At 33.5% G+C, this 14,148-nt stretch overlaps 1 protein-coding gene across 1 annotated transcript in view; it reads right to left on the bottom strand.

Annotated features, from left to right (window-relative positions):
- The window catches only part of LOC106461268 (collagen alpha-2(IV) chain-like), a 145,930-nt gene that overhangs the window by 32,162 nt on the left and 99,620 nt on the right, over nucleotides 1–14,148 (bottom strand). Inside the window, exons 23-29 of the mRNA XM_013921078.2 lie at nucleotides 11,198–11,380; nucleotides 10,869–10,976; nucleotides 10,456–10,569; nucleotides 8,813–8,974; nucleotides 8,462–8,632; nucleotides 7,721–7,999; nucleotides 6,317–6,492 (exon numbers count right to left, since the gene is read on the bottom strand). Of these exons, the coding sequence (XP_013776532.1) occupies nucleotides 6,317–6,492; nucleotides 7,721–7,999; nucleotides 8,462–8,632; nucleotides 8,813–8,974; nucleotides 10,456–10,569; nucleotides 10,869–10,976; nucleotides 11,198–11,380 (1,193 nt within the window). The remainder of the gene's footprint in view (nucleotides 1–6,316; nucleotides 6,493–7,720; nucleotides 8,000–8,461; nucleotides 8,633–8,812; nucleotides 8,975–10,455; nucleotides 10,570–10,868; nucleotides 10,977–11,197; nucleotides 11,381–14,148) is intronic.

The raw sequence follows: 14,148 nt of genomic DNA, 5'->3' as shown, positions 1-14,148 counted from the left end.
GCAATAGCCGCCAAGATGACTGGGATGTCATACTACCTCCACTGCTGATGGCCTATAGGACAGCAGAGCATGAAGCCACTGGATGCACTCCAGCAAAGTTGATGTTTGGTCGGGAACTTCGGTTGCCAGTGGATCTGTTAACAGAATGCCCACCTTATGAAGAGTTGCCTGAAAATGTGTTAGAGTTTGTGAAAGTGTTATCAGAAAGGATGGGTGATATTCACCATCAAGTGCGTTCAAACTTGAAAACGTCTCCTGATTCGATGAAGTTATCTTATGATAAGAGATCTACTGAAGTCAGCTTTGAATCAGGAGACAAGGTATGGTTGTATAATCCCAGGAAGACAAAAGGGAAGTCTCCTAAGTTGTCTTCTCCATGGGAAGGCCCATATGACATAGTGGATCGTCTCTCAGACGTGACTTTCCGGATAAAATGTGGTCGGCGAGGTAAGCCAAAAGTGGTGCATGCCAACAGGCTTTGGCATTATCACAGTCCAGAACATTTCAGTTGGGATGAAGTGGACAGCAGAACAAATGATGCTGCTCAAGACGTGCCACCTGAAGAAGCCACCATCGAAGAAGAAACTCTACTCAGTTTTGAGAAGGGAAACGGTGAAGCTTTTGATGAAGTTACTACTACTGATGTGACTGTTACCGACGATAGGACATTTCCTGATGAAGCAGATGAACCCCACGTGAAGCAGAAGCCAACGAGACGGAGACCAGTACGGAAGACGATACGTCCCGTAAAATTAAAAGAATTTGTTGAATTTTGATTTTGTGTTTGTAAATTCTGTACATTTAATTAAGTTATTGTCAATTGTTTATTGGTTTAATGTTAGTGGCTATTGTTCAAGATGAACAATACCAAGGAAGGGGCAGTGTTACAACAGCGGGGGTCACGTGACGAGTATTCTAGAAGATTCGCGATAAACGTTAGTGTGTTACGACAGCGGAAGTCAAGTGACGCTGGTAGCACGTGTTGAGAGCCTAGAAGATTCTAGAAGAGGCGGTATTATCGTATGTAAGGGCGCTAGACAAAGGAGAGAAAGAGAGTGAGTGGGGAACCAAGGACAGCAGTTACGGTCGGCGGGAACCGAGGATAGCAGATACAGAGATCGGAAGTATAGTTGACAGGCAGAGATAGAGACAGACAATTGAGTCAAGCGCGGTAGGAAGTGAGTGAATTGTTGTGAACTATAGTGTGTGTGTAACGGTGAAAATTAAGTGTACTGCAAAGTTGTATTGAGGAAGAATAAACAAGTTTTACTTAAGAAAAGACTTGTATCATAGAAAAATTAACAAACAAACATACAGAGACATAACGTTATATATAACTAGTAGTATGTAGGTGGCTATTACATTTAAATGTCTTAGGACTAAAATGGTGGAACAGTAAGCTAGTAATTCATACTTGGCTCTCCTAATATATATTTTTTCTTTCTATAAAAAAAATTATAGTTCTGATTTGGAACATCCAAGTTCAGAATATGTACTGTGAATGCAGTTTTGGTGCTTTCACATTAGACTAACTGCAGTTTCTGAAGTCCCATTGTTGTATAATTGCCTGTTGATTGTGTGCTGCTTTATTTCATTCTTAGTTAATCAAATACAGTTAAACGTTAATTATTCTCTTTATTGAAATAAAGTTAAATCTTTTCAGTTATTTACAATTCTTTTACATGCAACGGTTCTATTACCACCTGATTATCAGTAACCATATGGTCTTCAATAATGTTTTCTTATTGTGAATGCTAAGTGTAGTATATCTGATACTAGTAAAATATATAAGAAGGATCTTGATATCATGGGTGGTTTGTGTTCTTTTCCCCATAGATCTGAGAGGATGGATAGGGTTGGCTTTGTCACTCTGTGATGGACTGAGATCAAGAAAGAGTTGATAGCAGTGAAGTAACATTATGGAAAATGTTATTAATACTGATGAAGTGATCCTGGGAAGAAACAATAAATTACATGAGTACAGCTTCTCTAGCTGTGTCGTATATAAATACCACTTCCTTTTAAAATATATATAAAATTGAAAATTTTTTCTATGTTATAATTTTGAAAACCTAAATCTGGTTGAGATCATGTGCTATATTCATCATTTAGGTATTACTTTCTGTTGCAATGATCTAGTTGTACAAATTGTTTACTGTTTCAAGGGATACTTAAATTGTTTCTACTTTATTTTTGTGATTCAAGCTTTTGACTAGTCAGCTACAGAACTTCATTTTTATTAAAGTCCATTCTGACTTATTTGTCATTTATTGTTTTCATTTATAAAGCTTTTTTCCTACATTTCAACTCTGTAACAAAACAATAGCTCTATTGCTTTCATGACCTTTGATTGTTCAATTTATTTTTCATAACAAAGTATCATATTTTGACTTCAGCACTGTGTCTTGTCTCTTTCATCTTACCAACAGCAAGTCACTACACTTTTCTTTCCTGAATCTATAGTTGTTGCAGAGATTAAATTATTGTTATGCCACGTTTCATCCTGAAGTAACACTGTATACTACCAACCAGGAAGGCTGCATGAAAATGCACATGAACATTCTTACTGATAAGTGAGAACCTGTCTGTCTGCAGTGTGTTTGGTCTTTGGATATAATGCTGGTTTGAAACCGAAAATTTTAGTCATGATGATAAATCATGTAAATAGGGAAGATTCTAGTTATCAACAGATTCTAAACACAATGAAGGAAAAGTTATGAGAAGAACAGCTAAAAGACCAAGATCTAGCTAGGGTGCTTCTTGCTATGTAATAAAGTGAAGAGTGACCATCACAGGTTTGTGAACAGAGTAGGAAGGCACAAAACTTCCGGCAATTGTTCAAATCAATTAGAGATATGAGGAAGAGTACTATACCATTGTTACATCCCATACAAGTGTGATGCTCAATCTATGATGCATCTAGAGTTATGAAACCTCTATGACCAGAGATTCTCTGAAATTCACAAAATACACAGATCAGAAAACAACAGAAAGTGTCACATAATAACCAAACTTGGGAAGTAATTTTACTGACTGCATGCTTACTGAGGTAGAAAACAACATCATAAGGATTGTGCTTGTGCATATCACAGAAAGAATAATCCATATCAGGGATGGCTTTGCCCTGGATATTGCTAGATCCCTACCAAAAATAGACCATCATAATTATTACATCTTAGAAGGAATCAGTTACTTCACAAAGTATGGTGAAGCATATGCACTGGCTGAATGATAAAAAAAGTGAAATTGGCAGCAACTGTCTAGTCTGGACCAACCTGAATGTAAAGATGGAAGGTATTTTAAACATCATCATTTCTATCTGAGCTACACTTATAGATTAGTCCTCCATAATATTTACATGTTCAGCAACATTGTCACTATTATCAAAAATAGAAAAATATATATACATATAGTATGAATTAAACATGACTCAACACACATGTAGATTTTATTCCAGAGAATAATTGTATTTCTAATCTTACCTGAGAAACACTTATAAATATCACCTGAAGGAACAAGGAATAAGTCCACATACAATAAACTCTTTGTGAAAGCACTCAAGATTAGATTTACAGAGAATAAGCCTACTTAGGAGAAATTTGTTATACCTATATAGTGAAGAAGGAAATATTATTGATAGAGAAGATAAGAATGGCATTTGTACTTTCTGTACATTCATTTACTAACTGTGATTTCCATTGCACAAAAATGTACAAGGTAACAATATTTATTTACTTTTTTTCATCCTTTCAAACAATTCTAGCATGTTGAGTTACTGACTTTTAAATTTTCTAGTAGTTTTGGATGCGTAAATCCATTAACATAGTATGGTAAACATTTGGAATAAACTAAAGCCTGGCAATGAAAATGGGCAACATTTCAAATGTTCTCCAAAACCTATGTGGGAATGTTAAAAGCACATATTTGTATATAGTAGTTTGAGTTCTTGAAAAGTGACATTCTGCCAAGTGCTAGGGGTTAGCCCTTTACCTCAGTCATTTATGAGTGTTGTTTAACATCAATGAATCAATTGCATAATAATACAATTATGAAGCCACGTGTGAATAAAAACAAATGATTTGATCTGGATGTTAAGACTTTGCAATATATGGTTAAGTGTGATTACTTACATGTTAAGTATTATTTGAAAAAATGTTATTTTCTTGAATATTTGGAAGAGTATTTTAACATTGAAATGTTTGACAGGTAGTGAATGTTCATAGAAGGATACATGTAATGGGGATATTCATGCTACAGTTTCACCTGTGATTTTTTGGTAAAAATGATTTGAAATATATTGATTTGATTGAATTCAAATGATTCAATAGGTGAAATTATCAGAAGCACATGAAATTTACAGACAGTAGCTTAAATAACATAACAAGTATAAACTTGGTGCACCTAGTGTATTTTTAATAATGCAGACTGAAATATTTAGCAAAGCCTACAGTTTTCTTAATATTTTCTGAACATTGTTTTAGTACAAGGAGCAGCTTAAGATCCATAAAAATGTGGGCTTTAAACTCACAAGGGGGAGGCAGAAAGTAGCAACAAACTTGTGAAACTTTGTAATTTGCACCATTTCTAGTACTATGCTTGTAATTGAAAGAAGTCCCTGAAGAAAGACAATGGAAATGTTAGTGAATGCTAATGGTCAAAAGTGAAGATTAGTTTAATTAATTTGGATCAAGATAGGTGCATATTGTTTGGTTCTACAGTAAGCATACTGCCCATTGCCATAGGAATGGCAAAAGAAAGCAGCATGGCTATAGAAGGTAATGGTCAAATGGAGACCTGATGAGACCCTTGGACCAAACAGTTCACAAGTGCCAGGGATAAACTTTCTATAGGATATTAGAGCATATGTTGTGAACCCCACAGAAGTGTCATTTGACCAGGGTAAGCTGCATGTTATTCAGCCTCTAAAAGTAATTTTTAAAGGAGGGTAATAATCATATTGTTTATTCTTGGAATTATACACCAGTTCTATTCAGTGAAGAAAGAATGCAAATTCTGATGGACTAATCTCATGGTAACAGAAAATACTAATGGACTGGCTTCAGAGAAACACAGTATACTCTGATGGACCAGTTTCAGGATGAGGCACTAAATGCTGATTGAGTTGTTACATATGAGAGAAAATAGATATTTCACTGCTGTTAGTGATCTTTGTAAGGATAAACAATAAATTCTGGTGGACTGTTTTCAGAAGAGAAGCAGCAAATACACACACAGGAGATAGTGGCTCTCATAGTTAAAAAACTCTGACAGATTGGTTTCAAAAAACAGGTAGGAAAAAAAACAACTGAAGTATTGTACCCAGTGACCAGACAATAGATGGTGGTGGACTAGTTCTTTACAAAAGACAATTTTTAACAGGACATACTTTTGTTTTGGAAATACACACAAAGTTATCCAATAACTACCTGTGCCATGCAAACCTAATTCTAAACTGATGTTGATAGAAGACAGCTACTCAACAGCACCCATTTCCAACTCTCTAATAGTAGGATTTTACCATTACTCTTATAACACACCCATGGCTCCTAAGTGTGAAGCTCAATCTTGCAGTAACAGGACATGAACCTCAGACCCGAAAATTCAAAATCCTTAGTATGTGCATCAGTATTATTTAGTTACAAGCTTCTGTGTTTATTTATCTCATGGTAAAAGCAAATGTTATCACACACAATTCACAATGAGATCTTAGGCAGTGTTTTAATACAGTTGTCAATCATTTTTAGACTATTTGTTGGCAATGTCTAAGTAATCTTTCACATACTCTTTTCATGAGTCGAAAAGAAAGTATTTGAAATTATCAGTATTGTTACAATCATGTTTTATGGCTGGTAATTTTTATCCAATAACTGATACTATCATGGGTCAAAATATAATCACAATAATTTAGTTTTCTGTCCTTTTACTGTAGTTATCCATGGTATTTCAATGAAATTCTATTAAACATATTACTTTTAATATTTTAAGTTTATATTTTAGTACCATATCATTATACTTTTCACTTTCCTAAATGTTCCTGTTAGTGCAAAAAAAAATAATTCATTTTGAGATTGACACTCAAGAGTTTGAAATATACCAAGTTCTGAGACTATAAAGTTGTTTATATGTTTGTTTTGGGATATCATTAATAGCAATGAGGCACTAATGACAACTAAATATATAGTCTGAAAATGGTGTGATTTATATTATGGATGGAACTTATGTTGAAATGCTGTACTAGGGACTCCTCATGCTAATTGGGTATAAAGTGCATCAGAAATATTGTAAGCTAATTCAAGGTATCTTCAATTTCACTCACCTTTTCTCCCTTCATGCCATTGAATCCAGGTAAACCATCAGCACCTTTGTCACCAGGTTGTCCAGGATAGCCTGGTGGTCCTTGTAGACCTCTATCACCTTTAAGTCCAGGTGGTCCAGGAAGGCCTCTACCAGGTAAACCTTTATCACCTTTTTCACCAGGTAATCCATCTAGACCTGGTTTTAAGAAATTTAGGAAATTTAACAGTAACATTTAATTTCAAATATACAATTGATCAGAAATCTTCAAAACAGAGTGAAAATTGTTGTTTGAAAAAAATTTGAATAAGTTAGGGACATATTAATAAACAATTCTACTGACTGATTCGATAACTTTACCTTATTAGCCATTCTTAGTATCCTGTGTCTAACACTTTTTTTAAAACAGTAAATAAACAGAAAGAACCTCAAGATAGTTTCAAGACATTTTAAATAAACAATGTATTCTTAGCTCTGGACTTATGCTTTTAGGCACCAATAGTATAACAAAGTATCTAAAAAAGTACACTGAAAGTCTGGTTCAACAAAAATTGGTTCATTACTAAAAAGGTTTTGTATATACTTAAAGTACTTGAATATTGAATGTTAAATTGTGTTTCCAGGACATCGAAACACTGTACATGTAGACTGTATTTTTATAGTGGAAGCCAATGATGGCTTCAATGAAGTTTTTAAAATTATATAAATATGAAATGTTCATTTTAATTATTTATTAAATTTTATAGAGTTCTTTACTTCCACCAAAAACAAATATAAACAATAATTCTACATAAACCTTTTTTTATGTTTATACAGTGTTATTGCAAAATATTCGAAATTTAGTTCAAATACAGCCAAATTTGTATTCAGTTAAACTTCTATTTTTCATCATTGCATGAAGTAACACTTTGTAACAGGGTCACATTCTATATAATATCTAACATTTTTAGAAAAAAAAATCATCCTACAAATTAAGATACTTATAACGAAGCAAATATGTCAAAGTGTAGTCAACATATACAAACAAAAGTATTTATCTACACTTTTAATTTTTCAAATATAATACTACAGTGGACACTTTTCAGATATAAACAATATGCTAATATATTGTCTTTCACAGTAGGACCTTTCTTTTATTGTGCTTTAATATAAACTACTGATTTGGAACTAGGAGACAATTCATAAGCAATCACATATACATTTAAAATAAATTATAAAGAGCAAACCAATATTTTTTTTTTCTAAAAAGGAAAATATGAGGTTTAAATTTTTTTCTATATCAATGCACAGTCTTTAATATACATTAATACAGCTTTTTTTGTTCTCAAATTTGATTTCATCTGTCAGGAATTTAATATATTATCTTAAAGGTAAACACAAAACACATTACAGAAGCATACATAACTACAGATAACAATTAATGCACCTGGTAAGCCTGAGTTTCCTGGTGGTCCACTTAAACCAGGTATTCCTGGTTCACCTTTCACTCCTTTAGCTGACACAGGTCCAGGTTGACCCTTATTACCAGGAATTCCTGGAAATCCTCTTTGTCCTTTTTCTCCTGGTACACCAGGAGGACCTTCTCTACCAGGTGCACCATCTATTCCTCTATCCCCTTTAGATCCAGGAATACCAGGAAGACCATCTTCTCCTGGCTTTCCCGGTATGCCAGGAAAACCAACATTTCCTGGAAAACCCTTTTCACCTGTGAAATTAAATATTGAAAGATATTATGGTTCATAAGGATAAAAAATATTCAGAAAATTCAAAACTAAATATAATAAGATTGTTTATGACAACACATTAAGATATACAATCTGTCAAAAATTACATCATACTTTTTAACATAATTTGACATTATAATTATTGCTTTCTGAACATATCAAAATCATTTGCCAAGTATATTTTCTTCAAAAAAAAGGTTTTTCCTCTGTTTATTAATGAAACTTCACAAATTATATAAAACATAAAATTATTTACTCTTATTACATTGCTTATGATAAATATTATGAGAAGCAAAACTAATTTTATAAAATAAACTATTACTATTAAATAATTTTAATTGTTATAAAAAAATGAGGCATGTGAAACTCTACAATAGATCTTTGTATAGCCACTATAAAATTATGTGCAGATTGTTTAATTACTAAGACTTGTATCAACAAACCTTTTGCTCCAGGAAATCCATCATACCCATCTCTTCCAGGCAAACCAGGTTGTCCAGGTTTTCCATCAATCCCAGGGAGTCCTGGAAGTCCAGATTCTCCTTTATCCCCTCGCAACCCTGGAGGTCCAGTTGGACCAGGTGGTCCAGATTCTCCAGGGTATCCTCTTTCACCTTTTCAAGAAAAAAATGTTTCAGTAAAGTCTGTAATATATATGTGATTATGCATCGTGAATACTAGAAAGTGTACCAGAAAAGGTCACATCTGATTACAATGTGGTAAAGAATTCAACAAAAAAAAACACAAAACCTGATAAGACAGACAATACTCTGAAGCATATCACGTTGCCAAACCTTTCAATCCATCTTGACCAGGTGGACCAGGAGGTCCTGGTGGGCCTGGCTGTCCCTCTCTAGCTGGTTCTCCTTTATCTCCTTTAAATCCATCTAGACCATTCAATCCTGGTGCTCCAGAACTGCCCTTGACACCAGGAATTCCTGGTAGTCCTCGGTCACCTACAATAATATTATGAAAGGTCAAACCACTTATAAAATTATAATAAGGAAAATGTGTCTATTTTGTGTACAAATTTATTTTTGGTTCATCTTTATTTTTACACATTTAACTAAAATAGTTCTCTAAAATCTACAGCCCATAATTTGCTGACAGTTTTCCCTGACACAAACAATTCTTTCTCTGAGCCAGCCACACAGGAAATACAGTGTTCACACCACTGCTCTACATCTTTGTACAAATGTGGCCAGTAGGTTTGCCTCTCCAGCCTGGCAGTAGTACAAGTCCCTCTTTGATATATTTTTTTTTTATTTATTTCTTCATATTTAAGCATAAAGTACACAATGAGCTATCTTTGCTGAGATCAACAAAGATATCAGAACCTAATTTTTAGGATTATAAGACCTTATTCTTACACCCAATTGTCCTTTTTTTATTACTAAATCATCATCTTAGAGAAAATATAGTATTAGACATATAAAACAATCCATTTTGAAACCACCTAGAATTTAGCTCATCACTGAAAAAATTCAAGCAGTGTAAAGCCATAGTTAATTTTCATTTGAAATCCAATAAAAAAGGCATTTTCTTTCCAATTGTATTGCAATTAGTATATTCATAAATCCAACTGAGGTTCAATTATTGTGGAATTTACTGTTAAACTGCAACAAATTGTAGTGATGTTTCATATTAAAGCATATAATTCTTTAAACTTACTTGGTGTTGGTCCTGTAGTGGGTAGCCCTTTATTAAAACCCACATTTAAGAACTGTATTTATATTAAGCACTGCTGTTCAAATACATCCATTAGTATTGTTGTGGTGAATCTGATTTATCAATTGTTAGTTCCTTATCAAACATTATAATGATACAGTGTAATAAAATCTATGATTCGTAACTATTCTGACATTTTGTATTATCAGAATACCTAACTTTAATTTTTCTACATATTTACAAAAAAATATTTTTTTTTTTAACCTACGCTTTTACTGTCAGTAGTAAATTGTTACTTTTTTTAGGACACCAAAATTAAAAGAACTTCTGAATCTTGAATCATAGACAGGTAATAATATTACAACAGGTATTAGATCTGGTTAAAATTTCCATAGAAGAAAGACTTAATTTTTTGCTCTCAATTGTCAAATTAAATTTTAGTTGAACATCATGATTTCATTTCTGCAGTTCAACTACTTTGCTTCTTTTTATTGATTTTATTCTATTCTACCCAAAGGCTTTAGATTATACATAGAATGAGTAGTCATTCAGGCAATACAACACATTATGAAGGTGGTCATAATAACCATAAGAGTGTAAACTGCATGTAGCAAACATAAAATAACTCAAATTGACCTATTCGTAGTATGGTTGATCCACAAATCTGTTTCACATGTTCTCATATCCTTTTGCTACAAAACATACACAGTTAGTACATATGCAATTTGAATTTGTGTTTGGAAACTAATATAAAAAATATTAATATTACCTTTAGGTCCTAGTGCACCAGGCAAACCTCGTTCTCCCTTTGGACCAGGAGGACCTTGTATACCAGGCTGACCAGGTGGTCCAGTTCCAGGGAAACCTTTGTCCCCTTGAAGTCCTATAGAAGTACAGACATAAAAATGTCTTTATTTGCATTTATTTGATCAAAAACATTATAAGCTATTAGAAAAATTACAATAACTATAATGCACATAATAATGGAAAAATTTGCACAGGTAGTATAAATGTTTAAATTTGTATTCTCTTTTTCAAAAGTTTGTTTTTCTCTGTATAAGTACATTTTTGCTGAATGAAAAATAACCTCTTTGTATCAAAATATGATGAGGAATGAGAAATACATAATGTGTAATAAATTATGGCTGCACCAATTTAATACAACAATCTTTCAATACTAACCAGGAAGGCCTGGTGCCCCAGGGAATCCTGTTGGACCAGGAGGCCCTGGCTCTCCAGGAAAACCCATTGGTCCTTTGCTTCCTTTATCTCCACGTGGTCCTGTCAGTCCTGATAAGACAAAAAATATGGTTTAATAAAATATTTAGTTATTGCAAAATAAGGGATTCGATTTTATGACACTATTAGTTGAGGAACTAGTAAATTACATTTAAAGACATTATAGACATCAGAGTTTAAATGATATTGTGAACTGTAGGGAACTTTAAAATAAATCGTGACTTATCAAATTTATATATGAAAACTAATTTGTTTTTATGGGATAAGTTTACCTCTAGGTCCGGGTTCCCCAGGTAGCCCGTCTATTCCAGATAAACCTTCTAGTCCAGGAATACCATCCTCTCCTGGTGGTCCTCGTGGACCAGGTTCACCTTTTGGTCCGTCAAAACCAATGTCTCCTTGTATACCTTGAGGTCCTGGAAGGTGAGTGATGTTTGCAGGTGTTGGTAGTTCTCCTACATGAAGTAATAGCATATTTAATTTCAAACTGAAAAAATAAATTTGTAATTTTCTATTCAGAAATGAATCATATGATGATAAGCAAAAACTTGCAGAATAAGGTTATATAAAAATAAGTTGCCAATGATAAGAAAGTTAATATAACATCTGAACTCTTTTGAACAATACTAAAGACAGGTTCAAAATGTTATACTTTGTAAACTGTAAAGATCCTGTGTACATAATTTTCTTTCTGTGTAACAAGTTATTCTAATTTTTACTTTAGTTTCCAATTCCTAACTAGTTTTTAAATTAGCTGAGTGGTTGGTTTTTTATATTCCAATTATATATATGGTTCATGCAATTAACCCACATTGAGTGTCTGTGTCATTGCTCCTATCACTTGGACTAGATAGCAGTTATTATAATCACATACGTGTATTGACCATGGTTTTACATAACTTGGTACTTTGACAATTTCTTATTAATTTGTATGGTAAATGTATTTCTCTTAATGAATAAAATGTTATTTTACAGTTAGGAACAGTGCTTAGAATATCAACAGACTTTAGTTGTTGTTTAAAGCTAACATTACTAATATGTTAATGAATCCTGCACTCAAGATTACATAAACAGATTCAGGGTATTTACTTCTGAATCACATTTTCAAACAGATCAAAGAACTAGATCTCTACTAAGTACCAATAACTGATTCATGATCTTGCCTTATATATATAATCAATCATTGAAAATCAATGACCTTGACCACTGAAGGTAGTACTGGTGAAAGTTTCAGGGCTCTGTTTTTTAATGTGGTGCTAAAGACAAACTTAGAGGATCAATCTTAATACCAGGGCCAGATTTGAGGAGGTGAGGGCAAATAGTTGTAATTTCCTCTGCCTCTCAGGTCGAAATGAAAAAAAAGATGGCTCATGTAAAAACATATGTTTGCAACTATTTCAAGTGCAATTTTAGTCATTTCATACAAACCTCTTATTTTGTAATTTTTTCATTAACATGTGCTTGCAGTTTGTTCTTTCATAAATATTTGCTCATCAGCATAACAAAGAATTCATTATTTCATGACTTTATATATATTAGAATTATTATTTAATATACTATTTGTTCATTGCTTGTGCTTGTGTGTATTGCTCAAACTGCAGTTAACAAATAGTATTGCCTTGTATTTGACTTATTTACAAAGTTCAGTTCTGAGGGCCCCTACAAAATTTTCCTTGAGTACCCAAGTCCTTAATCAGTCCCCGTTTAGTATAGAGTAATAGTGGGTGATAGGCAGTCTTGCTCTCTGAAGACAGTAACACTAACAGAATCAGCTTTTATATGCAGATGGTGAATTCAGGACTTTGACCTCTGTAGCCATGACTAATGGCTGTTCAGAATCTTGATTTCTGTAAACAATACCAAACACAGAGACAATAATGAATTCACAGTGTTAATATCTGAAAAGAATATGGATAATAAAATCAAGGCCTTTGCCTCTTTAGATAGCTGTGACAAATAAAGGAACTGGAATCTGAACACAGCAGTTACAAGAAAATCTGGGTTTTGGCATCTATAAAAAATATCAATGGGAAATTCAGAACTTTACCCTTACACAGGACTAGTGATGACTTTAAAGCCTTGACCTCTGAAGCCAGTATCATGGTTGATTCAGAGTCTGAATCTTTAAAAAAACATCAAAGACAGATACAAGAACATGATATCTGTAAGCATTAGGCATAACAGATTTAGGCTTATGGTCTCTGTGTATCTGATAAATCAAAACTTCAGTGTCTTTTCCTCTCAGACAGTATCAAAGACAGATTATGAGCCTTTACCTTCTTACAGAGTACCAAAGAGAATTTCAGAACACTGAAATCTGTGAAGAGTACAGTAATGGAATCAGAAACATGTCCTCCATGGTTTGTTTCAGTAATTCCTTCATGACTTTCATTTCTGAAGATAACAGAATCAAAAATATGTCACCTATAGTTTGTTTAAGTGACAAATTTATAGCCTTGACCTCCAACAGCAGTATCACTGACAAATTCCTATACTGTATTTTTTAAAAAGGAATTATATCGGGGTCAGGATCTTGAGATCTGTAGATTGTCTCAAGAGTAGGTTCAACCTTTGACTTTAGTGGTCAATATTAGACTAACACCTCACTATACATATTGTTGCGTCAGCGAGGTCACGTGACTAGTGTCACGCCCCCTGCTTTCTGGAAATATCTTGTACCTTCGTGAATTGTCGGGAGATTACTAGATATAGGGTAGTCTGGTATGTATAAGAGGGTGACAACGTGATGGGACAATAATGTGTGTGTAGGTAGTGAGTAATTGATCTGCAGTGAGAAAGTTGAAGTTAACGTTCGTTATAGCGTTTGTTTTAGCACGAATGTTGAAATCAAGTGTATCATGAAGTTATATTCAGAAAGAATAAACCAGTTTTATTAAGTAAGGACTTGTGTCACTAACGTTTCATCAGAACGAATTTACGGAAAATCGATTAACGAACGGAGACGTAACAAATTGGTGTCAGAGAGTGGGACAAAAAAAAATTGGAAACGAGAAGCGACAAATCAAACTACAGCATAGCAGACTTGATGGCAGCAATGCAAGAACAGCAAAAGAAACAAGAAGAACGAGAAAATAAACAAGAAAAGACACAAGAAGAACGAGAAGAGAAATTACAACAGTTGTTAGCAGAAAAAGAAAAGAAACAAGAAGAAACACAACAGCAGTTACAAGAAAACCTACAACAATGGCAGCTCGAACAGCAG

Source organism: Limulus polyphemus, unplaced genomic scaffold (genome assembly GCF_000517525.1).
Source record: "Limulus polyphemus unplaced genomic scaffold, Limulus_polyphemus-2.1.2 Scaffold924, whole genome shotgun sequence".
In the NCBI taxonomy this organism is placed as follows: Eukaryota; Metazoa; Arthropoda; class Merostomata; order Xiphosura; family Limulidae; genus Limulus; species Limulus polyphemus.
Note: the sequence above shows the minus strand (reverse complement) of the source record. Positions and strands in the feature narration are given on the sequence as shown.